The sequence below is a fragment of the Cygnus olor genome, chromosome Z (genome assembly GCF_009769625.2).
Source record: "Cygnus olor isolate bCygOlo1 chromosome Z, bCygOlo1.pri.v2, whole genome shotgun sequence".
Classification (NCBI taxonomy): Eukaryota; Metazoa; Chordata; class Aves; order Anseriformes; family Anatidae; genus Cygnus; species Cygnus olor.
This window is the reverse complement of record NC_049198.1, coordinates 50377063-50402962: the sequence shown is the minus strand read 5'-3', so window position 1 is coordinate 50402962 and position 25900 is coordinate 50377063. Positions and strand designations below refer to the sequence as shown.

Here is a 25900-nt window from a genome sequence, read left to right as displayed (position 1 = left end):
TCCAGATTGAACTCTCCTGAACCAGTAGTATGAACAACACAGCACAAGTCCCCACATCAGCACGTACTTTTTGCCCAAATGCTTTGCCACGTCGGAGCGCTTGAATCTGTCCAGATGGTAGAGGCGTTTAGCCAGGCGCCTGGCTGCGTCCAAATTGCTGCTGCTGCCATTGCTGAGATCATAGCCAAGGGCTCCAGTGGCATCTTTCTCCTTTAGTTCATTGCTCCCCATGGCAGCACTGGAGTCTAGCACATTCTGCAGTCCAGCATTGCTACGAGATGTAAGGAACGTGGAAAGAAGAAATAAGAATGACAACAACACAGCTTCGAGAAGGATTTAATTCCTCTTAGGATAGAGGGCAATTAATGGTACAGATGCAGTATTACGTGATATAGCAAATTCCACTTGATTGAAGGAGCTGTGTATAACAGGAACATTTATTTAACAGTCATCAGAGAATAACAGAATTAAACAGAGACCCAAATATGGGTTTTCCAGCCCAGAAACACACTGTGCTCTGCACTCACCTTTTGAATAAGCTGTGTCCAAAACCTTTGCTCACTGCACAGACAGCTGTTTGCTACAGTCAACCTACAACCGCACCTGACAATAACAACTTCTCATTTAATTTTTGTTCTAGTATTTTTTAACCCAAACATTTGCCAGCAGCATGTACCCAATGTGTTTGACAATAGCTTGAAAGGGTCCCCTGTAGATGCAAGCCGTAAGTCACTTTACGCAGGGAAATGCAGCCAGCAAGCCAGGGCAATCCGTAGCTCCGCGCTGGCTCAGCAGAAGTCCCTTCCTCATTCTTCCCCAGTTGTCCTGGAAACAATGCTACTCCCCAAATCTAAAATAACCTCCGCAGAATTCAGTAGCATCCATGCTGCCCACACGCAGCGGGCATCCCACTGGGTGGCACCACCAGGAAAAGCAGGACTCGGGGCAAGGAACCTGATTTGGGAGAACCGGAGAGAGGCACAAACCACTGCGCTAGCCTGAAGAACCACTTGCCTTCCTCCTGCTCCCTCGTGCCAGCTATGATTTCCCTCACCGGCTGCTCGAAGTCAGGATGTTCAGCATCGCAGTCCCAGGGCACTTTATATAAATCATGCATTTATAGATTCCTCCCACTTCTACTACAGCAGGAAAGTTCTGGCTAAACTCCGTATTTGCTTTCCTTCTCCCTTCAAAGAAGCAAAAGCCTTCCGCATAAGAAAGTGCACCCCCGCGTACACCTCCCTCCACATGGATAAATCTTTTTTAAAAAAAAAAAAAAAAGAAGTTTGGAAAAAAGCTTGTCTGACACTTGCATGAAAACCCTTACACAATCTCAGTTCTGCGTGTGACAGCATTTCTATTAAAAAAAAAGTACTATGCAGAAATTCTTTCCACTAAGTCTTAGTTTACACAGGGATAATGAGTGATCAGCAGAGGTCATATGCAGGGCAGATATGAGTGGAATGAGTTAAAGATGACTTTAAACACAACACTTCAGCATACCAGAGCTTCATATGCCACCATAATCTTCAGGCTTGACAAGCCACGATCAGAAAAACTGATCACTCCAACAATTATCTACCGATTTACTGGGATGTCTGTTAGATGTTTATCAACCTTTTCAAGCTGAGACTCTCATGTAATGTGAGCTAAAACCAAAGATCTCTGTTATCCTGCACACCTTCTTTAACACGTATCATCACCTGCGCCCTACCTTCTTCTCACATTTAAGAGGAGGTGTGCTGTGATCCTACAGGTAGAAAACTTACAGAAAACACCTAATGAAAGTATCAAACATCTGTACTTTGGGTATAACTTTTAATTTTTTTTAAAAGTATTTGGGGAAAACATCTGCCTGTTCTTACAAGTAATGGGGATTTTAGTTTGCATGTAAATGTAAATATTAAGATGCTATAATAAAAAGGCTTCATTCTCATCTATCGTGGGATTACTGAATATAAAGCATTAAGAACACTGCCCACCAGCCACCCTAGAAAGCAAACAAAAGAAGCTCCTCCTCATAACCATTGTTGTGGGAAACACCTCCTCAGCACTTTTCAAAAGCACTAGCCAAAGTCTTAGATTCTCTTAGAAATCATAAAAATCACTGAATTTGGTCTGCTCTGAACTTGTGAATAAAGCAGATTCCCAACTCTTCTGACACACGCCCAAAGCAACAGCTCATCCATTCACATCAGCCATGACTGGCTTCAAACACCCAGCCCTGGTATTTAACAAGAGCAAAGGATAACCAGGTGAGCTAACACATCTACCCTGCCTTCCACATGCAAATGCTGCTCCGAAAGCCATGCCAACTTGTGGAGCCTTGCTCATAAATCACAGCCCCGTTTCACCACTGCTCTTTATTAAAGGCGATATTTATAGCCCTGAACGATGGCCAACGCTGACAAGGAACATCTGCATTCTGCTAGAACCAGCACACTGCAAGAGTCAACGTTACCACAAACCACCACGAGTTTATAGAGAGAGGAAGTGCCAGCATTTGCCTCTTAGTGAAATAAACAGTGCAGGAGCCCTAGGCTTCTGTTTTGCCTCTCAGGGCTGCCGTTCGGATGTGGAGAAGGAACACACAGCAAGAAGAGAGTGCTAAAACTAGCCAACAGAGCTGCGTAAGAAACCTTAACTTCCAGCTTCCCTGATTGTAGGCTTCATCCTCATGGGGAGTCCCCATACACATTATTAGGTCATAGGCTTCCTTCAGTTATTCTGGCAATGAATTAACTTGTTACTCAATTAATGAGTGCACAAAGGTGGTCAAATCAATAATACAGGTCGTTTGTAACATAAGCCTCGTGTTCAGGGACAATGCCAGGCTGCTAAACTAAAGCAAGACTCCAATTCTCAAACTTTTTATGTGGTAAGAAGACAGTGCCCGTGTTGCTGAATGCTTATTAAATATAGACACCTTCTGATTACAGCATGACTACTGCAAGCTGCCTTTTCAATGTCCCCTCCTGGACAGGGGTCTGCAGGTCTTACAGGGGAAGGGCTGACATCTCTTCTTACCTCCAACCTCTGTGGGCGTACCATTTTCTATCTGTTCCCACCGCCAAACACAGGCATTAATACCTGCTTATTTCTGCAAAGTGCCTGTAATGGACTCAAACCAAAGGCTGGGAGTGACCAAGGCTGCAGACCCGCCTGTCTTCTGCAGTCTGCAATTTCTGCGAATAATCAGTCCACAGCAGCACTGCTAGCTACACGGAGCCAAAAGAGGGCTTTATGATGGAGAGCATGACTGGACGCAGATTTCTCATGCAGCTTTACTCTTTACCACATAAAAATGAGAAACCTTCACTGACAAAAGTAGGCTGAAAATGTAATAAATTATATCTGCCTAATCCTGGATTCAAGGCCAAAAGCGACTGTAACAATAGCACTGGTAATTGCCTGCACTGCAACGCTACTGTTTTTCACCCAGAGACTCTCATATTAATCTCTGCTATCAGAAAACAGAGAAAAGAGAAGCACAAAAAAAAAACACAACAAAAAAAACAAACACACAGGTCTCTTCAGTCTCACCATGCATGAGCTCCTCAGGTTCTCCGCTGAACGTGCACATGCTCTGGGCCACCACATCCAGCAGAAACTACAGCAATTTAATAAACAGCTGCTACAGTAAATTCAATACCTTCCAACAGCAGCAACCACCCCTCCACGCTCATGGATAAAACACATGCAGACTGTAACATCTGTAAAGCTGCTTTCCCATAACACACCTTAACAGCCAGGAAGGGCCTGAAACATTTAATACTGCTTTCTTTATTTATTCCATTATCGACCAGGTCTACAGGAACCTAACTCCCAATGCCAAGGTATCTCAAATGTATCATGCTCAGCACTTAGTACACTTTGTTCTATTTAAAAGTCTTCCAGATTAAGGTGATTTTTTGGTTGGTGGGTGTTTTTGTTCCCCACCACCACCCCGATGTATGCAAAACTCAAACCATTCACAACGATGCTGGAGATGGTCGGTGAATGGCTGCAACTTTCAGACAACAGCAGAGCAAGACCACTAACCTAGTGACAAGGATACAGCATGTTGTATCTCACAGAGGTTCGACCTCCCAGTCTATTAAACTGCAAAAGGGAAACTTTAGCATGAGTACCCGCAGTTTCAGGTGCATTAGACCTCAGCACGCTCTTCATTTTGAGCTAATCTGTCAGGAAAGAACTCTTTAAGGCAGACTAAGTCAGGCATTTGCCAGTGAAGTCCATCAGAGAAAAACACAGCAGTTATTAAAAATAAGGAAGGGTGGAGAAGAGTTCTGGCTCACTGAAACCAGGGCCAGAACAAATGTTGCCTTCAGCAGGAGCACGGCATCTGCTAGGGAACCAAACCAGGTCTGATAACACTGCAACACAGCACTGTCCCTGCTGTTTCAAATGCCTTCAGTCCAAGCCTTTTCCTTCTTTTGGTTCCAAACCAGCCCCCCACCAGCGGCTCTCATGTCGCAGCGCGGCGGGGACGTCAGAAACACAGGAGCAGTGGGATGCCACTGACACCAGCCCGGATTGCAGGGGGAGCTGGCTTTGCCCTGTGAAACATCCCGCCCTGAGGCGAGGAACCCCTGCCCTGCAAACTGCCAGGGCAAGGCTCAGGCTCAGCCAGAAATATGCTTCCACGCTTCAGAGCCGATCGGAAACAATCTGTGGCACCAGCCGAGTTGCGTTTCAAAGGAGCTGACAAGCAGTGCCTGGACAGGCGGGTTTCTGAAAGGAGTACCCCAGCCCCAGAAGGAAAGAAATCCCGGCAGCACAAGGACACGATGAGTCAGTTCCTGCTACAAGTGACCGATCACGCAGACCGGCTGGGAGCTGCTTCGCTGCAGCTTTGCTACACTCTGAACCAGGTTCTTCAGGGCCAGCAGCAAGCACAAAATTATGTCAAGCAACAATTCACCGTGCCAGTTACCTCCAGTTCCAGGGCTTTTCCAAAATTCAACCACAGGAGGGGAGGGGGGGGGGTATAATAAATATATAAATAAATAAAGCCTTTTCCTGGCAGATGACTCGCTATGCAATTCTACTCCGAATGGTTTAAACAGCTTTGAAGTCCTACGTACGGATTCTCTTCAAAGACACGTTTGAAGTAGATCACTCTTTGAGGACTGACACAGCTGCACTGTGCTGCAGCTGAGTTCAGTGGGTGTCTCACCAGCACAGCATCCATGAGTTCACATGACGGGAGGACGGCTTCCACAACCCAGAGCACCCGCTGAGGATCCATTAAAGAGCACCTAAGCTGTCTCACACTACGAGGAGAGGAGCAAAGAACAAATAAACAAGCAAACAAACCCTGTGATCTGTTATTGGTTATCAATAAACGCGTATGCAAAGCCATTTCCAGGAACTGAAACGAACGCTGCTGCTTAAAAATAACCTCTTGCTCCCTGTAATCATCTGCCTTTTTCTTTGATTGAAAAAATTCCTGCCGATCATAAATAGGGAGCTAACAGCTAATATGCTCAGGAAATGCCATTTCTGGTAGGCTTACACTGCAGCAAGTCCAAACTCTATCTTTACAGGACCGCAGCGCTAGGACACAAAGTCCCACCACACACGGGGACAGGATTACAATCCTTCCGAGAGACAGCATGTCCTTTATTACACAGACTTGCTGGCTCGTTGCCACCTGAAATACAAATGTTTTGCTAAAAATACTTTAGGTTTGATTCTCTTTCAACCTCAGGCTCCTTACATTGCTGTGGCAGGGGCTGCAGACGGTACAGAGGCTGCCACCACGTTAATGCCCCTCTGCATGGAAAGCGAAAACCTGTCCCACTCCACAGAGGGCGGCGTGCGCTCTAACAGCTCCCTCCACCAGAAGCATTTCTGTCAGCTGCATTCACACCTAGGCTGGGTTAAACCCCCTCCTGACAGGCACATCAGGACAGCCCCACGCTCATCCAGGGGATCCAGCCCACCTGACAGCGCACACGAGGAACACCAGACCCGATGCACTAAATACTGGCTGCCTCCACCCGAAAAAGCTCAGCACCGGCATGACATCTCTCCGTGCTGCTCCTGCAGGTTCCCCCGGCACAGGAGGACGCCTGGGAAGCCAGCGAGGTTCTCCCCGCTGCTCTGCCCGGTTGCCTCCAGCAGCCTCCCTCCACCAGACCCGCTTCACGGAGCTGCACGTGAGCCCCGTGTGTTCGGGCTGACTGCTTGGAGGTGGGTGCCAGGAGCAAGTGTGTTAACAGGGCAGCTGGCCCGGCCGGTCCCCTGGCAGGGAGGAAAATAGACTTGTAAAAATTCGGGTGCTGTGCCTTCCCCTGCAAGCTGCCGACGGAGCACTTAGGTGCGGGCAGCATCACTCCACAGCAGCTTTGCATTGCGACCATGCAGTGAAACGGGCTGCCCTTCTTCAACAAGAACAGCTAATAATAATAATTAAAAAAAAACAACAACAGACTTCAGCAATTAAAGTGTGTGTGTGGGGGGGGGGGAATAACAAAAAAAAAACCATCCCACAGCTCACCCAGCTGTGCTAACGAGGCGCCCGCATGCTACGTGCCCCGCTCTTCACCGGCGCTGCTGCATCGCCTCCGAAGCCCTGCATGCCTCCTCGCCGCCTCCCTCTCTCCCGGCAGAAACCCAGAGGAAGAGAGGCGACCCGCGGTAATTCGGAGGGGGCCTGACCGGCAGCCAGACGTGGCTAATGGATGAGACAACAGGCTGCGCCTCGGCACCGGCTCGGGGCTGGCAGAGGTTTCGGTGAATGGAGGCTTCCTGACCTACATGGCTTCGGCTTTAATGGAGACATGCCAACGCACGCCAGCTGAGAGGCTGAGCCGCCGACAGCTTTATACTGAGCGCTTTGTGCCGCGAACTTATCGGCTGCCACGCGTTTTTCTTTTCTGTCTCCGTCGGCTCTTGGATTTTTGTTTCGTTTGTTTTATTTCTGGAGGAGGCTGGGACCTGAAGAGGCGAGGAGTCAGCAGCCCTTTTTTTCCCTAAAACAACAGTTTATTTAGCAGCTAGAAGCAGTTTTACAAACTTTTACTAAACTTGTACCACAAGCACCATGTTAGCCAGAGCAAAGGCAAACTCATACTGTGCTTTCAGAGCCTGGATACCGATGCCACCCTCCTGCGGGGAATATGACGCCGATCAGAATGGCTCAACATTTTTGAAGTTACTGAGCTGTGACACAAATCCTCATCTGCCAAAATGCTGCCACCAGATTCGGAAGAGCTACAGAAATTTACCGCTGCAGATTACGCCTGGACTTTGTCTTTACCTGGATCTAACATGCCATATCCACGCTTCTGCATTTACCAACGGCAGATGCAGTAGCCCACATGCAGGCAAATGCACTCCAGCACGTGCTTGCTTGCTCTCTGGCTGCAGACACATTTGATGCATTCAATCGTCTGTGACAACAACCAGCAATACTACTCAGAATACATTTCCTTATTCTGGACATTTTTTTTGCATTTTGAAGGAAAAAAGATGGGGTGAGATACAGTTTCTGCACCTTTGAAGTGGCACCTGAGAACACAACAGCCTCGACCCACCGTCAGACAGGTTCAAGGGTGATTTCTGCTCCCCTCTCTCACTCTAAGCCCTTCCAGAGTACAGTCCCATTCACCACACTGTTGCATCACTCCTTCTTTATAAAAACGATGAGCTTATTTCCTAATTGCTGAAACTGCAGCTGCTGTTGCTGTCATTGTAGTGATTTGAGAAGTAGATCCCATTTTTCTAAACGGGTATTTTCAGGGGAGAGTTGGCAGAAAAAGACAACTACAGAGAGCTCCTCTTCTGTCACATGCTGCCAGCAGCAGGAGCAGCAAGAAGCGCGACTGACCCATCCATCACAGCAAGGCCAGCTCGCCAAAACATGCAGAACCAGGCAGCCAAAAAAGACACCAGCTTGAGAGGAAGTTGCAACTGCTCCCAACTACACTGCTTAAAGGCACACCCAGATGAGGAGATGGAAGAAACCAAACCCAGCAATGGGCTGTGGTGAACATTCAAGCGTCCAGCATTCATCTGAACACCGTTCACCACGTGCTTCTCCATACTTCCAAAGCAGAGGATGATGGATGGCAACACCTCCTGAGAGCCCCAGCTCCCCGGGGTCCCTGAGTTCATTCTGAAGCGAGGCGTTTACGAAGGACAAAAAGCAGCCACTTAGGAACATGCAGACCTTGGGCAGATTTCACGCTAAGTGAAAAAAAAAAAAATAATCAGCCAAGTCACAAGGGGAGTCTTCAAACAGGAAAAGTATCCTACCAGGCTGCTGCTAGAGAGACTAATAAAGTTAATTAATGAATAAAGGTTACACATTAAATACGCAAGTAATGAGTCTCACGTTTATATTGAAAATCAAATATAAGCTAACACGGAAAAAAACAAACAACACACGCACACACACAAAAAACCAAAACACACCAAAAAGTGAACTGAAAGCCAACAGTCTAACTGGCATACAGAATACTGATAAAATGGGAGGGAAATTAGGAGAATCAACCAGGAGAGTAGAATCAAAACTGATTTTTATCTATCGACAAAGTTTACTGTCTCCAAAAAGGAATACGCAGGGTACAAGTAAAGAAAGTACTGGAAATGACCTACATGCAGAAGAAGGAAAACAGCTGGAAACTACTACAAGAATTTGAGAGGCCCAAACACTCAGAGTTATCTGACAATCGCTGGGAAGTACTGCCTACATTCACGTGCATTTATTCTGAGAACTACCAGATTGCTTTAAGGAGTTTGTTCCCCACCACCACCCCTTGAACTACAGAAGAACACGTATGTGACTAAATTCGAGTTTACACTGGTAGGAAAAAAAAAAAAAAAAAGAAAAAAACACATAAGAGGACTTGCAAAATTTGCTGAGCAACAGCAGTTCTTTGAAGATGATGGCAGGTGGCAAATAGTTAGCATTTTTGAGGATTAGGAGTTGCAATACAGATTTTTTTTCTTTTCTCTCTGCATTTGCAAAAATCTTGGGCTATGTCCTACCAACAGAAACCACACCTTCCAAGACAACTCAGGAAGACAAATGACAGAAGTTGGATATTTTTTCTCCTTTCTTGTTCTGATACGATCAGAACATAGAAGGGAAGAGGGAACACAAAGTCTGCTACAAAGAATGCAGGAAAGTGACTAAAACAAATTCTCTGTTTAAAGTTAGAAAGTAGAAAGAAAGATTATCATCACAGAGAGAACTCCATGCTTTTAGACACACAGATGTTCTGTTGCTCACTGTGTATATAGCAAAGATACCTGAGGAGAAAGTGAGTTTTATCTTACTGCTTTGGAAATACCTTCTTCCCACTGTGATTTAGCGTGAATGATTACACCTACTTTGGACCGTGCAAATTCGAGCTCAGTAGCACCTTGCAAATACTCTTCTTTCCTGCCTCTCTGAGTAAGACTAAAACCCAGATGCTGAGCCTGAGCCCCTCTCCTTCTCAACATGACACACCAAACTGAGATAGGAGGAGTGCCGTATCCTGGCATACAGGTGCCTGCAGGGACTTGCACGCCTCTGTGTGGATAGTTTGGAGGTAACAGGACTAAATGCAGACCAAACACAATATTGTTATTGCCACTGCAAAGCTTCATTATTGGCACCTTCTGGCTCAGCATGCCCTATGAGGACCCCCATGGTGCTCTAATACACAGAGAGGCTATCAGTCAGGTCCAAAAACTCACGCACACTCCCCCTCCTCCCAGTTCTCCCACCCCCATCTGGGGAAACTTAAGCCCACCTCAGCAGCAAAAATTTGTTTTTCGCCAGAGGTGAGTAATACATAACCACAAAGGAAGTTAAACCCAAAATAATGACAAGAGCCGAAGTTGTTCCTGAAAGAACACAAACACCACACACAACTACCTCAAGCTTCCCCTTCTCCCTTCCTCTGAGCCAGACGCAAAAGGCAAATAAGCTCTGCTGGGAAAGGACTGCTTTCCAAAGCAAGCCAACCTGTCCTTCTGCAAGGACCTGCACGAAAAACCTGCAGGCCAGCTGGCATCCCACCTGCCCCAAGGAAGCACCACAGGTCCCCGTCAGAGGAGGCATGGTCAGCATCACACGACTTGCGTTGGGACTTACTGCATTTAACCATGGCTGGCAGCTGATAGGACAGCAGGGACGAAGTATCCGGACACGAAGAAGCCCATAGGAACTTGCAGCCCGCGAGCCTTTAATCATTTTTTTCCCTTTTTTTTTTTTCTAGTTCTGAAGGCATGTGACCGGCCTTCACATACCAGAGCTGACCCCTCCCAGAGCCAGTGATTTCCTAAGAGCTGAAAAGGATGTTACCCTCCCGCTTACTCATTAGAAGACTTGGTTATGCGTGTGCTGTGCTTTAAAACCTCACGCCATCTAGGGTCCGTGTGCCATTAATGCTCAGGATCCTTCCACAGAGACCCAAAAGGCCTGTGGTGCTGACTACCTGCTCCCAAGACAACCTCACCACACCTGCTTCTCCTTCTGCGATAGACACACTGCATGTAATTTCCAGGTGTAAGCCATTAACTCTCTTGCTTTCACATCCACCCTCTCCTCCTGTGCAGAACCAAGAAGAGCTGTCAGTATTTCACAGTCTGTTCCCCCATAAATTAGCGCTGGTCCCGGGATGTGTACTCCCCCCTACGCACTTTCCCACGCGCTTTTTACATCACTGAAATACCAGCACACAGGGAGCTGCACGGTGTTCGGTTTCAGTTTTTGTTTGCTTTCAGCTGGAAGCTGATTTCAGGAAGAAAAAAAAAAAAAGGTGGGGGGCAGGCTTATCATCGTGCCTGACTGCAGTTTTGCACCGTCCCCCTTGCAAGCACCCTCCCTCGCCAATCCCTCTGCTTCCCCTGCAGGGCTGGCTGCTGCCGCTGCTCCTGTGCCCGAGGAGCCCTCCGGTGGCTCGGGGCTGCGCTGCAGGACGGGAGCTTCAAGGAAAGCATACGATGCTCAGGCAGCAAGAGGCAGGCTCTCCGCTGAGGTTGTAACATCCCTGACACCGGTACGGTTTTGCAATGCAGTGGGAAAGGCTGTCCTGCAGCAGGAGTGAAGTGTCACGCGTGTGGACACGCGGGTGAGAAAAGCAGTTCAGGGTTGCTTCAGGCAACACGAACATGTACTGTTATTCCTCTTAGGAATAGTACCTGCAGTTCAGGCAGGTATTTCTGGTTCAGACGAAGAAGCATCACGGTGACAGTCCGCCTCAATCCCCCCATAAATAAATCCCATGCGACCCCCAGCACACACGCTGCACTCCTCAACAGCACACGACAATGCCGTGGCTCTCCTCCGGCTCCCAACAGTACAGCATACATGATCTGCCAGCCATCTGTGCCCTGGTGTAATACGATATAATACTAGAATATCGCCGTGGGGGTGTGGTTAATTGAGTTATTGTCTGGAGGATTATCCATTTGGGCACATCTGTGGCTGGCAGCTCTGCTGCAGCTACGCTCTTTATCCGTACCTGCCGTAAGAGAGCAAGCTCTCAGGGTTTGCTCTTACGGGCACCTTGCAGATTACAACAGTAGGGCTTTGTCACAAAACCACTGTTTTGAACATTTCTTTCTTCTTTTTATAATAAGGGAAGGGACTGGAAAGAATTTTTAAAGGCCTCTCTTGGTATTTCACTATGGTTGCAAATTTAAACTCAATCGAACTTCATTCTGCATGAAATTCATACTAAATAGGCAACCAACATGATCACAAGCATTACCTAAGCTCACCTTGTCTTCATTGTAACTTCTGCCTCAATAAGCCAATGTGGACCTTACTTGATGGTACTTTTCACTATGCGGGACACTTGAGGCTACAACTATGGGGTATCAGATCAGGGTTTGTATGTGCTGCTTGTCTTCCACTACTCCAGTCTTACGGCAATCTCAGGTTTTAGCAGAAGCAAGAGCTGCCAAGCATCAGGACTGACCTCAGTTTCTGGCTCTGAACTCCTCGTAGCAGATTAGCAGTCACTTTTTATTAATTGGCACCAAGCAGCTCAAAGTTGCACAAGATTTAAACACCCTTTTTCCTGTGAAATTAATGAAAAACACAAACTACTAAGTTCTGCCTGATCTTTTAAGGGCAAACTGTACCTTAATCCATGAAGCTGGCAAAACTCTCTGCTCAAAGGACTTCTTTCACGCTTGCACAAAAGGACTAAGACACATAAAAGACCTCCTGCCACTCATGCTCTGGAAAACTTCGACTAGACTAGTCCCGTCTAAGGGAACAGTCTAAGGGCTCTGAGATAACAGCCTGCCCCTGCAGGTTGGCAACCCGAGGCATCTTTGTCATTTGTGAGGTCTCTCACCCCTCATTACTGCTGAGTAATAAAAAAAACATTACTGCTTTTGGCAGTATCTCCCCCACTTTGTGTGTTGCTGCCTTTCAATATCCCCATCTCCCTTTGATCGACACATTATGAGGGAAGTTTGCTCATATAGCGAATTTATATAAAGACACAGTATCTTCTGACCACTTAGCCCAGTGTTTATTTCTCACATAACTCTTCTCTTACTAGGTTTCTCTGCCTCTCCCTTTACCTAAACAGAGGTCTTCAATATTTTCACAACACTCCTTCCTCTTTCAGTCAGTTGTTACTGCACTAGTAAAACAAATCAGTTAACTAGCGCAACTGCTAGGACGCAGTGGGAGCAAAACCTTGTCCCAGCTGAAGAAATCAACAAAATTCCTGCTGGTCTCACGAGAGAAAAAGCCATGCTGAAAGACACATCTATAACAACCAGATCATAAGCTGCATTTGGACAACTTGTCCATGTGCACAGGATTTTATTTCTCCTAAAATTGCTGTAAGCGAATTCAGGTGTAACTGGAGATGAAGAGTGTTTATTTATAGCAGGTAGCTAACTCCTCCAGGGACAAGTCCCACAGATGCTACAATACAGGCCAGCCTTTTATTGATACAACTATCACAGAGACACCTACAAAAAAACATGTAAATTTGTACTTTCTAATAAACGGCAGGTTTGGATGGCTCTTTTCTCTTCCACACCTGACTCTGTTACACTGAAAATCATTTGGTGTAGAAAACGTGCAGCGTGCAGAGTCATAACTACACTCTGAGATAGTCTGCTTAAGTACACAGGCATCAGAATAATTAAGCACACACACACAAAGATCATCCACTACTTTTACCTTTCCAAACGAGGAACTTCTGTGACATCTCCTCTGAAGAGCGTCTCGCTTACATCCCTTAAACCATTGGCGATCCCTTCACAGCAGCTCTTTGCTTCCCCGTCAGCGGGAAGCTGAAAGACATCCGTCTGTCCCGAGGCTGAAGTCCGTTCTAAAAACTGACTGCCCTCCTTCATGCGTTGCTGGATCATCGGAGTGAGTGGCATCTCGAAGCTGAAGTAGCTATCGGGCTCCGAGTATAGCGTCTCCAGTGACTCCGCGCTATAGTATAAAGAGGCATTGTCTAGGATGTTTTCAAACTGCGAGCTGTACAGATCAGTGGAGACATCAGAGTGCCTCTGTCCAAGGACATCTTCATATCCTCCCATGGCTGCTTCCCCCTCCTCCATGATCCTAGAAATTAAGCACAAACAGCTCTTTTCAGTTTGGCAGCTAGGTTTGGACCTTAGAGCAGACCTCCTTGTTTTCCGCCTTTCTGGACAGAAGGGTCTGTGCTTCGTGCAGAAGACCACACCATGGATGATCCACCAGCACCTTACACCACCTCCGCTCACAATGGGCACCATCTCCCTCTCCACTCTGTTACAGTCCTGGGGACATGAAAGAAAACAATCTTATGGGCAAAAGCACTGGGGGGGAAGGCATGATATTGCCTAACAGTTAACATCAGCTGCTAATGCATTCATGAAATCATAAACTCTCTGCCTGCACCATCCCTGATGGCCAGGCCAGAGCCACAAGCCCAGCCAGAGGCTCTGGGAGGCTGGAGGAGGCCTCTAAAATGAGAGGAAAGCAAGAGCCCGGCCCAGAAGCCCCATGGGCCTGGCCCTCATGTGGCACCAGGCGGGCAGAGCACTGTGTATGGTTACTGGCTATTTTTTTGAGCTTTCCTTCCAGCTGAGGGAAGCCAGCAGCTTTTCACATCATCCTAGCTACACCTGTCAGAGTTGCTTCATCACACAATCATTACTGGGCAGACTGGAAGAGACACTTTCACACTTCCAAACCTGAGTTTGATTTCCAACTCCAGCAGCACAGTGTGGACAGGACTCAGCCCACTGGCCACCATTGCACACTAGCCATTACCATTTCCACCATGCTGCAGACAAACATCAGTTGCCACTGATGGCAAACCAGCAGCTCCTAAAGGGGTAGGCAAAAGTCCCGCGCTCGCAGTAAGAGACACTCATCCGGCGCCCCACAACCCCCAGAAGCCATCTCACCTGCCCTGGCCTCTCACTAGCACAGTGGTCTCCTCCTCTCCGCGGTTCTTTTTGTCCTTCACAAAAACTTCATCCTCCCCACTTTCATCAAGCAACGCCAGAGGAGCAGCTCCACAGGCAGCTCCCAGCCTGGGGTCTTCCCAGACCTCGCTCCAAGCACTGTCCGGCGAGGTAACCAAGCCCGGGGAGACCATTGGTGGCACAGGGTGGCTGGATGTTTTGGGGAATGCCTTCCTCTCCACGGATGCGGTCTCCAGCAGCGAATGCTTCTTTCTGCTCTGCTCCTCTGCTTTTTGCAGCCATAAAATCTCCACCCCTTGAAATTCTACGTGTTTGCTCACAGCTGCCTCTTTAGAGAGCCTCCTCTCAGGACCGATTTGCATTTTGCCTTGACTGTACACTGAAAACTCCTCGAAATGCGCCCACCCCTCCACTCTGCTGGCTGCTTCCAGGTTTGTCACAGATGGTCTATGACAGCTTGTCTCCTCTGCTGCGTGGACCTCCTCAGTTTTATTACTGGTGGCTTGCAAGGACTCGGACTGCTTTTCTCCAGTCCATATTGCAGCCAGATCTTTCCCTATGATCAAATGCATTTTTTCCTCAGCTGTTCGCTCAGATGGAAGAAGCATGTCTGAGGTTTTTTCTTGGCCTGCTGGAACTGGTTCTCTGGCTGCCTGCACATTTTGGCTGCCAGGAACGTTCTTTTTTTCCATGTGCGTCTCTGAATCAAGAGAAGTATTTGCCCTCTCTTGCACCTTTGTTGCTTCTAGCCGTCGAGAGATTTTCATAATCTCTGGCACGTTACCCACAGGTTGTAAGCCTTCTTCTGCAGCATGCAGCTGCGCTGCCTTAGCGTGAGCTCTAGACTCGTCCACAGAAGCCGCAGGCTGAGGAGGCCTGCCGGGTACCTGGTGACCGTCCCGTCCTTCTGGGCTGCACGTCACAGGCTCTGCCTGGCCCTCTGATGATGTCCTCAGTGTGTCTCCACTTGGCTCTATAGTGCCGTACTCTGGAAATTCATTGATGATGGTGTGGGGGAGCAATGTATTACTTCCATGGCCACTACCTGCCAAATAAAAAAATTAAAAAAAAAAGAGTGTGGATTTATCTACTGTGTGCATAAGCAAAAAGCCTAACCACCCCATCCCAGCCTTCTCAGAACAGAGCAATTGTGTTTGTCCCTGCAGGGAAAATACCGTTCTGTTTAACTCATTTCTGCATGCTCTCACACTGCAGTTATCCACAACTGGTCCTCCTGCATATGAGTTTTTGGGCAGCCCTATGTTGGAAGCTTGCACTGCCGAGGAAGGAATGCCAAAAATGTCTGCTACACTTCAGAAAGGGTCCCTGTGGCCCATGAATAGTCTGAGGCCACACGCCAAACACAAAGGCTGAAGGAAGAAGATATTCAGAAATTTAACATCCATCCACAGCATGCACCATATTTAGTGGTTTCACTTAAAAAATACTTCTAGGTCATTTTCACTTATAAAGATGAAACACCAGGAAGGTAATCAGCCACACCCCATATATTCCACAAAACCAATTAGTTAAATTATACAGCAATTAATGGGCAATTAAACTTTCTGCCAGTACTACCCTCCTCCTTTAACAACTCAGGTAAGTGAAGGTCACGTTGCAGTAATACACGCATCCCGAGTAGCTCACATTTTCTGCTAAAAAAAGTAAATTCAGTGCTTCACAAAAAGCTCGCTACCCCTCCCTCCTCGTGCTGTTTTTCAAACCGATGTAAACAGAGAGGGAGAGAAAACTGATGGTGGCATTTTCAAAGGAGCCGAGCACCCAGTGGTTCCCATTGTTCTCGGGTAACACAGAATCAGCTGTTCTCAGAGGGACCCATGGATGGCACACTGACGCATATCTGGCCACCTGATATTACAGTCCAAGCTGGAGCTGAGCTTTTGGAAAAAAAGCAGAAGCAGCTGCGTTCACTGCACACTTCTAGAAAGACCTAGCCTGGAGTTTAAATTACTTTAAACCAAACAATGAGGGGGCAAGACCCAAACACCTAGTCCGAAAAATGTCAAGAGGGACAGCTCTGAAACCACACACCCACTTGCATCTGGACACTTTGCCCTGCTTGGGGTGCATCACTGGGTGCTCCTCTGCAAACCCATGCCCGTCTCCTCTCTGAGCTGGCCACAAGCCATTGCTGAGGGGGAAGTCATATCGCTGTGGTTAATGATTTTCAAGGTAAAATGGAGGCTAATTTAACGTGAGTTCAGCACCACACTAACATGGCTATATATCTGCCAGCGGTTTATGAAGACAAGGAGAAGCAGGTCACACCTGGCAGCTAACTAGCCAGTAGTTCTATCCACAGGGTAAATACCACACATAGTGTGTGTGTGCATGGGATCAAAATGGCAGACTCGGGCTACACCAAACCACAGCCTCTTCCCCAGTAGGTTCTCCAGAATCTCCATGCCTTTGATTTAATCACTCCAGAATGAAACTTCAGTGGGTCGGGTTTCACCTACATGACTCAGCTGCTGTTGAGGACAGTGCCTGGGCAAAGCAGGGACCTCTGCTGCAAAAGTCACACAGCCTCTGACCAAAGAGAAAGGTCCCATGGGGCCGTGAGGAGCAGGGATGCCCTGTCCACATCTGCAATGCTAGCCTGCCTCTGTCACAGAGCTTCCAAGCCCACAGGTGTGGGTGTACCAGATGAGTCTGAAGAAGACAGTGGTATCTTTTCTCCACACAAGCATCTCCAGGCACAGTGATTTTTCTAAGTGACTGGGAGCCCCAAATAAACAGCCCCCAATGTACATAAATTTGGTCACACATCCACACGATGCTAGGGTTAGGAATGCTGCAGCATTAATGCCAGTTGCTGCCCCATCACTGTAGATGTAAGTAAACCCTCCTTGGAGGGCTCAGCTCTACCTACAGCATCTCTTAGCTTGCAGACCCACCAGAGGGAATGCCCCCCATGGGAGATGCCCCTCCAGCCCCAAAACCCCGGCACCGTGGGGCAGCACATGGCCATGCCCCCACTTCGGCACATCCCGAAGGAAGGCAATGGGAAGTGCCCACACAAGTTGGACCCCCACGCCTCTCTCTGACCCACACGCCTCTCTGGGCCCCTTGGAAGGAAGCCCAGAGCATCGGTGTCCCCCCGGCCCCCCATGGGGCTGGGATGCAGCCAACACGCACTGGAGGCCAAGCCCCAACAAGGCACCGCGCACAGCTCCTGCCAAGGGGCCAGGCTCATCTCTGCTAATTGCTATCTTAGCTTCTGAACTGACAGGAGGGAAAACAGAGGAGGCCTTATTTCTGGCAGTGAATACCGCACACACTGCTGCATGCCCCATCCATCACCGATGGCCGCCGCTTGCAGCAGTGAACAGTCCCAAACAAGTTTCTGCTTTGCTTCTCCTCCTGAACGTCTTTCACAACCTACTCCGAAGCAAACACAACCCTCTGGCGAGCCTGGTACACTCAGGAAAAGCCATGAGTACAGAACACACAGGCACATAGAGACGTACAGGAGCTTGCCATACGTGCAAGCTGCAAGTGCTTCACCTGGGCACCTTCACAGTAGAAACTTAAGGCCTTTTCTACCCTGAGGTCGCAGCAGCAATGCTCTGGGAGGACTGCTGCTGCTGCAATATGTGACCGCAAGCAAATGGGATTCTCGCCTTCACAGCATCCTGGAGAAACATTGCCTAATTCGGTGCCTGATGAAAAAAAAATCAAATGTGGCACCAAAGCGACAGCCTGTTCCCCCTGCGTCAGGTAGCACCACACACCATGCTGCTGAGGCCTCTGCTCCTTGCAGCACACCACCACCACCACCTGCTCCTGGAAGGGGCAAAGCCTTCCCCGTGGCTCCGTGCACCGCTTCAGGTGCCCGAGTCTGGAGGAGCTTGAGCTCTTTAAGGGAAACTCCTCCCTTATTCCCATCCACCACCACAGCATCATGTCTTGCTGCAGCTACTGGCATATCCTGTGCAACCCCATCCCCCAATATGACTGCATTACAAACAAGGCTAGAAAGGCAACAACAAAATTTAAGGACCGCACTGAAGATGAGCAGGGAAAAAAATACCCACCACCAAACAAACAATGAAAGGACACACACTCTCAGGTAACACCAATTTCTACTTTGAATTGAAGGTGACTTCTTTCAACAAAGCAAAAAAATGAAAAGGAGAGAGAAAGAGCTAAAACAGCACGGGGGCGAGTGGCGAGAAAACGGGCAAATATAACCTAACAGCAGCTGTCAGCCTTTCTTATGACTAGAGGTTGAAAGAATTCATGACTTAAATCAGGCATAGATATGATATTTCATAGGTAAATAGCCACTCCATTTCAATCAAGCTTGTCTACAGCATAATAAAAGGAAATTCTAGGAAGCAAAACACAAGTTACAAGCATAGACAGACATTTTGTTTACAGGTACATTTTACAAAAGAATGGTGTGTGTCTCTCTCTCTATACAGTATATAGATAGATAGACAGATTAGCTAGCTAGAGAAATCAGATATATTTGCTTGAACAGTATCCTTACTCACAGAGGTTACTGTAGCTCCAGCAGTTACCCATTGGTCAAAGAAATAAAATGCACAGATCATCAGTTTATCTATAGCGATACCAGCTAATTCAATTGCTGCTGTTCTAGTCAACTGGAATCAAAATAGTTTCAAATTTCCTGGCAGCTGCTGCCCTGCACTGCACACAATGATGTAAATGGAAGCTTTCTGAGTATTATGAAACTGATGGGGGAACTGCAGTCTCATTCAGTCTATCGCCGGAGCTAAGGAGTCCACCTTGGCAGCTTGCAGGGGGAAAAAAAAAATCTCCTCCAGCACAGGCTGCCTGATGATATGCCAGGGCGATGTTTGTGCTTAACTGCCGGTTATTATAACCGTGTTCGTAGAGGAATAAAGGGGCAGAATGGTGATCCTGAGAGTGGCGTGCTGGTTTCAGAGCAGAAGGCGCCTGACGGCATTTCAGTGTTACTGAGCTGGAAGGTTTCACACAACAGTGCAGGCATCTTGCATTTTATTTCTCTGCAGCTCCTTGCGCTGATCACTAGCAGCACGTAGGTGAGACTGCATGCAGAATCATACCATTTATCTTCTCCTGTTGCGGGCATGTATTGCCTTTATTTGTAAATGGCAAATTAGGGCCGTAAAACAATGGGTGCACTGCAAGGAAATGATCTCTGGGTGACAAAGGTTAATGAACAGATCACAGCAGTTACGGCACGGTATCATTCCTGCACCTTTCTAGAGAGGGGGAGCCACAGGTATCGTGCACTCCCTCGGGCAGCAACTTCAGTGGTAACTAAAACTATTTGGATTTATAAAGCTGTGCCTGCGCAGGCTGAGCTGGAGCGGCCCCTGCCTGTGGGAGAGCAGGGATGCTGCCACACCACCGTCAGCAGCCCTTTTGCCAAATGATGTCATTCTCCGTGCCGTTGATAGTCCTGTGTTAGCCAAAGCTGAGTGATTTACACGATGCAAGCACTGAGGATTTCTAACCAGACTGCAAATGACCATATCTTGCTGCACGCACTGGGCGCACAGGTTTCTGCAGCTTGCAGCTGTTCTGGGCTTTTGGGCAGCTTGCTCACCTGGGGAAGCTGGAGCCAGGCCGCCACCGGGCCATCAGCATTACGCAAAAATCAGGTTGGTGGAAATACAGGAGCTGACAGAAGTAGGGAGAGCAGGGCGAAGGGGTAAGGGAGAGGTGCCTATAAAGTAAGCACAGGTTAAATGCCTGCCACCTCCACGCTTGCCTTAGCAAACACACAGTGGAGGTGAGGGGAGCCAAGGATACAGATGAGCCTATGCATAAGAAACGACCATGCAGACTGGGATCCCTCACCCCAAAAAGAGAGGACCAGAGAGGGTCACTGGTGAGCCCCAAGGGCGCAGACCCAGTGGTGGCTGACAGCTCAGAAGTTAAACTGACCGGCACAGGGCAGGACACCGTCCATCCAGTGCTAGGACGGACCAGGTCATCCCGTGCTGCTCAGGAAACCTCTGACCCGCAGGTTGCTGGAAGAAGTTACCAGAGAAGTGCTGCTCTGTGTAGTTCTTACTTAGTTCCCTAAATTCTGGTTTTTGGCCACAAGAGGCTGCATTAGGTGAACCTTCAGTCTGCCACAGGACAGCCACTCTCACACCAGGTACATTTACCAAGAGCATCTCCACCAGCTCCTTCAGCTCCAGCTCCTGCAGTCGGTGATGATGTGACAGGCAGGTTGTCACTGCTTGAGAAAGGAAGACGGAGGAGATATGAGTGTAAAGCCTGTCCACAAAGAAAGCAATGACGAGAGCAGCATGTAAAATATATGTGCGTATGCATGTGTGGTTTTTCACAATTGCAAGTCTTCTAGCTGTATTCCACATCATGTGCTTTCTGATGGAAAGCCTTAGGTAAATAACATTGAGACTCAGTTACATATTCCTTTTTACAGATTTTAGCCATTTCCCAGTGGTAAATGGGGTTTGGAAGCCTCCGGTGTAACTCAAACCACACTGAACTAAAAGCCCTCCACTGGGCACCTCATCGCTCCCCAAGCTGCAGGAAAGAAGGCATGCTGCCGCAGCAGCTCACAGGCCCACAGTGAGCTCAGAAGAGGACCCAGTCCAAAACTAACATACAGCACGTGCTGGGAGAGCTTAGTGTGAGGGATTATCCACTACAAATTGCTGCATGGGCCACAGATGGTCAGTGAGATAGCTTGGTCCCCAGAGTCATTACCCTGGAAAGCGAATGGGTAGACTGAAACAGCTGCTAGCACAAGGAGGAACGGGAGGGAATACAAAGGGAAAAACTGGGCTCACTACCCTGACGTCAGTGGGTCTTGTTATACGCAAAGCATTTCATTTCTTTAAAGGCACACCGCCTGCAGTGACAGAAAGAACCTTAAGTTTTGGTTTAAAACAGTTGGAAAATATACGCATTAAGCTCAAAATTCAAATGGCAAATCCAAAAAGAATCCTAAATTTATAATTTTTCCATTGCTGTGATTTAGAAAGGAAGCTCCTAACAGGTGATTTTCCAAGTGCAGATAGATACAGTGATATCAAGAAACATTTAAAAAGCTCCCTAAGAACCTCAAGCTGAAAGCACAAACTTTTGGAGCAGTGACAACCCACAGCTGCTTTGACACTCACTCACAGCGCCTATAAAGTGAAGACTTTGTAGCTCCCTGAACCCACTTGCATTTATGTATTTAAAATATTGTATTTTTAAAGAATCTTTTTAAAACCCTCGAAAAGCACTTTAAATGGAAAGATATTCTCAAATAAAGAAACCACTCCAGACTTCAAGGTAGAAATGACGGCTTAAAAACAAAAAAAGCAAAAACAAAACACACAATTGCTTACCAATCTGAGAAACCCTGCATCTTTGCAGCAGCTACTGAGGAAACTAGACACACCCCTGTGAGAGGATGTCATTTATTGCATTTTGAGATTCGGGATCAATTAGCTGGGCTAAGAGAAAGCTGGGTAAGCAGTCTTCAAAGCACCCCAGGAGCTGGATATTGAGTTATGCACACAGCTAAAATAAAAGTAGGGCATAGAGGGACGTGCACTTCCCAGGTTCAGAGTCTTTGCTGCTAAAGGTGCAGCTGGATGTTGCACGGGTACTCTTCAGCAAGCTAGCATGGTGAATGAGATTCCCTTCCTCAGTAAGCTGAATGGTGGTCAATAAACAACGCGGGGGTCCAGAGCAGAAGGCGCTCGTTAAAGTGTTGAACTGTGAATAGGAAAGATATTTGCTGTACCATGTTACGTTTTACAGTGTGGCAACAAGCCAGAATTTCATCTACCCATGTAATTTTAATTAGACGTCTTCTACATGTTCATTATCATGTCTCCTTTAGCAGCAGGAGAGTATACTGTTTCTCCAGAAGCCTTTAGAGATAAACCAAGGCTACAACATGATGGAAGGCTCCTGTCTGTGTGCTGCCTACCTCCTTTGTCTCAAAAGATGACAGGGCTGTAGCAAAGGAGAGAAGCGGAGCTGATGGCGAGGATAAGTGACGATGCAGCTGTGCCCCACCATATCCACATACGGCGGTCCATCAAGTCAGCCAGCTGAGCCCCTCCTTTTGTGCCTTGTGGACTTGGCTTTGTTGTTCTGGGAAAGCATTTCTGCTCAGCTGCTGCTGAGCTCGGCCTGCACCCCGTATGCTCCGGGTGCCCGAAGAAGGCCAGCCACCACCAAGGGGCTGCCAGCATCACCAGGCCCCCAAATATTTGTGCATTTGGTGTCAGGACGTTCCGCCGCTCCAGCCGGCAGCCCACAAATGGGGAGGTAATTACTGCCTCAACTCTGGCATTTCCTAGCTGCTGAGTGTTTAATTCTGCACCTTAAAAAAACAATAAACAAACAGCCCATGTTTTAACTATTATTTGTACTAAACCCTTGGCCTTCAAACAATTTTGTTGTTTACTGAGTCAAGGATGTGGTAATCTCCTCCCTGCAGCTGTAGGTTACGATAACTTGAACTACCCAGCTTTCAAGTGCAGGTCACAAGACATGCAATTTCCTCCTGCAGAGCCACGGACCTCGCGTAATGCCTCACTGCCAGCCAAAGAAGACAGCAAACATCAGGGACAATTAGGATAAAATGTGGTGATACCAAACCACCACTTAAAAACTCCTGCTGGTCTTCATTGTGTCAGAAATGGCAGTAGAGCCCCAGAAAGAACAAAAACTAAGCTTACAGATTCAAGAAGGCTCGACAGAACGATGGAATTTCAATTAAGAGCGTGTGGGCACCACAGATTTTAGCTATGCAGGAATCCAGTCTTGCATGTACCCCTGTTAAATGTTGCAGGACATACCTAAAACGAACATTTGACATACTCATCTTCACAGGCTCTGGTCACTGCAACGTGGATTTGCAATCAGCAGCCCTTCAACCCTCAGAAAACACTGTTTTGTACCTTTACAGGAAAGCAGAACTGCAGAGGAAAACAGCAGCCCAGGGTGCCTAGACCTTCAAGACTGCCTGGAAATGCGAAAGAGCAAGAAAGGAAAACATGACAAAGGGTGGTGTTATCGAAATGGACAGAGATGTGGTTAAAGTACTGGGGAAGACTGCAGTTAGCAATCCGTGCTAATATAAGAATGATGCAGTATGTGATCAAATTTGATGTAAGGGAAGTTTCAGAGTGGGAAGGTGTCACATTATGCAGTGCAAGGAGGATGCAGCAGAGCTGGACATGCATGACTGGAAGTGATGAAGAGAAAGAAAGCAAAGCAGAAGAGCAAAGGTCAACCTAGAAAGTCAGCAATATGTATTTTACAGAAAGGTAACGGGGTAACTTTCTCAAGGCTGCTTAAATCAGCAATATAGGGCCACCGTCTGGACACAATACTGGATAATGTTCTCAACGGGACCCTGCTTGAGCTGGGAGGTTGGACTAGATGATCTCCTGAGATCCCTTCCAACCTCAATTATTCTGTGATTTTGTGAAAAAGGGTGTACAAAAAAAAGAGCCACCATGTGCTTCCTTAGCTCCTGAAAGAAGCCAAAGAAATTCTAGAGCAAATGCACTCATTTCCATGATTCAGTTCAGGAATGGGTAATGTGGCATGGGTTAAAGTACATATTTCATTTTCTTCTGCATGTCAGCTCTGGCACTGTTTGACCATTGGAAAGGTGATTCAGCATGCACTGCCAGGAGAAACTAAACCTTTTTTTTAGACCTTTTTTTTTTTTTTTTTTACTCCATTTTTGCTGGCTTACACTTGCTAAGAAAACAGATGAGCACAAGAGCTAGCATGAGACAATCCGCGGCAGCATGCGGCTGGGACCATCTCTTTTGGCAGAAGCAAGCTGTTAAATGAGCTCAGTTGCCTCATGACACCTCACTGTACACAAAACAGCTACTGACAGGCTTTCCAAAAAGCTATTTGTTTCACCAGGAATTCAAAAACAAGCTCCTTCCAGCAGCTGTTGGGAAAGACCAGATTTGCATAGCAACCCGGGAACTACTTGTACAGGGTTTTTTTTGTGAAGAATGAGATTATACACTTAGTTACAGAGGAGGGGTGAAAGCTTTCCCCTCCTAGAAGTATCAGAGAAAAGACTGTTCATGAATCTTAAGAAGATATTTGCTTCTTAACAACTCCCTTGGATTTCTTTTGTCAAATAACAGGGATTAGGGAGGTCTTGGATTTCGTGTTTCTTTAAGCAATTATTTTGTAGGGTGTCCCCCCCCCTATTTTTCTTTCCCTGAGGAAGAACTTTTTCAACTCATTTTGTCAAAACTCTTTTTTTTTGGTATTTAAATGTATGAACTGCGAAGTCATAATAATCAGTACACTGCAGCCTGCCAAAGCCTAAGAGATAGAGCTGCTCAATAGAGACCACTGTTTGCATGGCCAGTTCCAGAGGAGGATATGTTTCCAGACCCATACAAGTGCCCTTTATGTTAACACGGCTGTGGAGACGTCTTGTCCGCTCCGGCTGAGTTCAGATTTTAGAAAATATTTTCTTTTGCTGGAGGCAGAAGGCTGGGGTTCCACCGAGGAGCAGGGCCGCGAGGCTGTGGAGGCGGCACGGTGCAGCCCCACGAGCAAGCTTCTGAAGGAAAATGCATGTCCCCTCATCCTCCCTGCACACAACGAGGGTCCGGGGGCCTGCTTCTGTGCTGATACATCTACCCCCCTGCCTCGAGGAGGATGACCAGGGACAGAGGAGAACCAGGGACAGAGGAGAAAGGAAAGCCAGACAGGAGAGTCACACGCTGAAGACGAAGAGGCGAGTACAGAGACAATCTGGGATTGCAAATCTCCCAAATAAAAACAGACTGAGGGCAGTGAAGGAGAAAAAAGAGGAATTGTTTGCAATGTGGTAGCTTTATTAGCACGTACATTTGAATATAGCAATGAAACACCTCTTCTACACACATTTAACCAGTTTTTTTTTTCTCCTCTCACCTGTGAAAATGACCACTAGCTTAAACCTGGAAGGCAAAAATCAGCACAGCAGCTTATTAACAGCCTGCTGTCTCCAGAGAGAGACCTAGGCAAAGAGAAGTGTTTGCTACACCATCCCCCAGTCATTGTCCCTCTCTGTGAAGTGTCTTCTCCAATGCAAGTATTTCACTACCCAATTAAAAAAATCATACTCTCAACAGCATCCAGCAGGGCTTCGGCAATATGGCTGTGTCTGAGAGAAAGGATAAACTGGGAGGCAGAACTAATTAAGCCATTCGGCAGCTTATGTATTATGTTCCCATTTTCTGAGGCCAGCCAAGGCACGAGTGAAACCTCTTTAGGTCAGATAAATGAAAGTTCAGCTTTACTGCCCACAGCGACAAGCTGTTCTCCTGATTAAGTTTAAACACCAGTGCTGCTCCTGGGCCCTATTGCTGTCACTCATTTGTTTGAAACCTTACATACTTTGACCCATGAAAACCATGTCGTCTTTATTTTAAAAGCAACTTCAGAAAGTAGCAGGTTGGTTTGGATTTTCAGTGGTGTTTTTTTCCCTTCCCCATCTAACAGAGAGAAGGAC

The 25900-nt window shown here is 47.3% G+C and overlaps 1 protein-coding gene across 5 annotated transcripts in view; it reads right to left on the bottom strand.

Moving 5' to 3' along the window:
- Positions 1-25900, bottom strand: part of PSD3 (pleckstrin and Sec7 domain containing 3) — a 113221-nt gene that overhangs the window by 68030 nt on the left and 19291 nt on the right. For 4 of the 5 annotated variants that reach the window (XM_040540103.1, XM_040540100.1, XM_040540102.1 and 1 more), the window contains exons 3-5: positions 14380-15445; positions 13157-13549; positions 68-271 (exon numbers count right to left, since the gene is read on the bottom strand). In XM_040540103.1, coding sequence (XP_040396037.1) covers positions 68-271; positions 13157-13549; positions 14380-15445 — 1663 coding nt within the window. Of the gene's footprint in view, positions 1-67; positions 272-10096; positions 10331-13156; positions 13550-14379; positions 15446-25900 lie in introns of those variants that run through there. The other variant, XM_040540104.1, reaches the window with a different exon arrangement.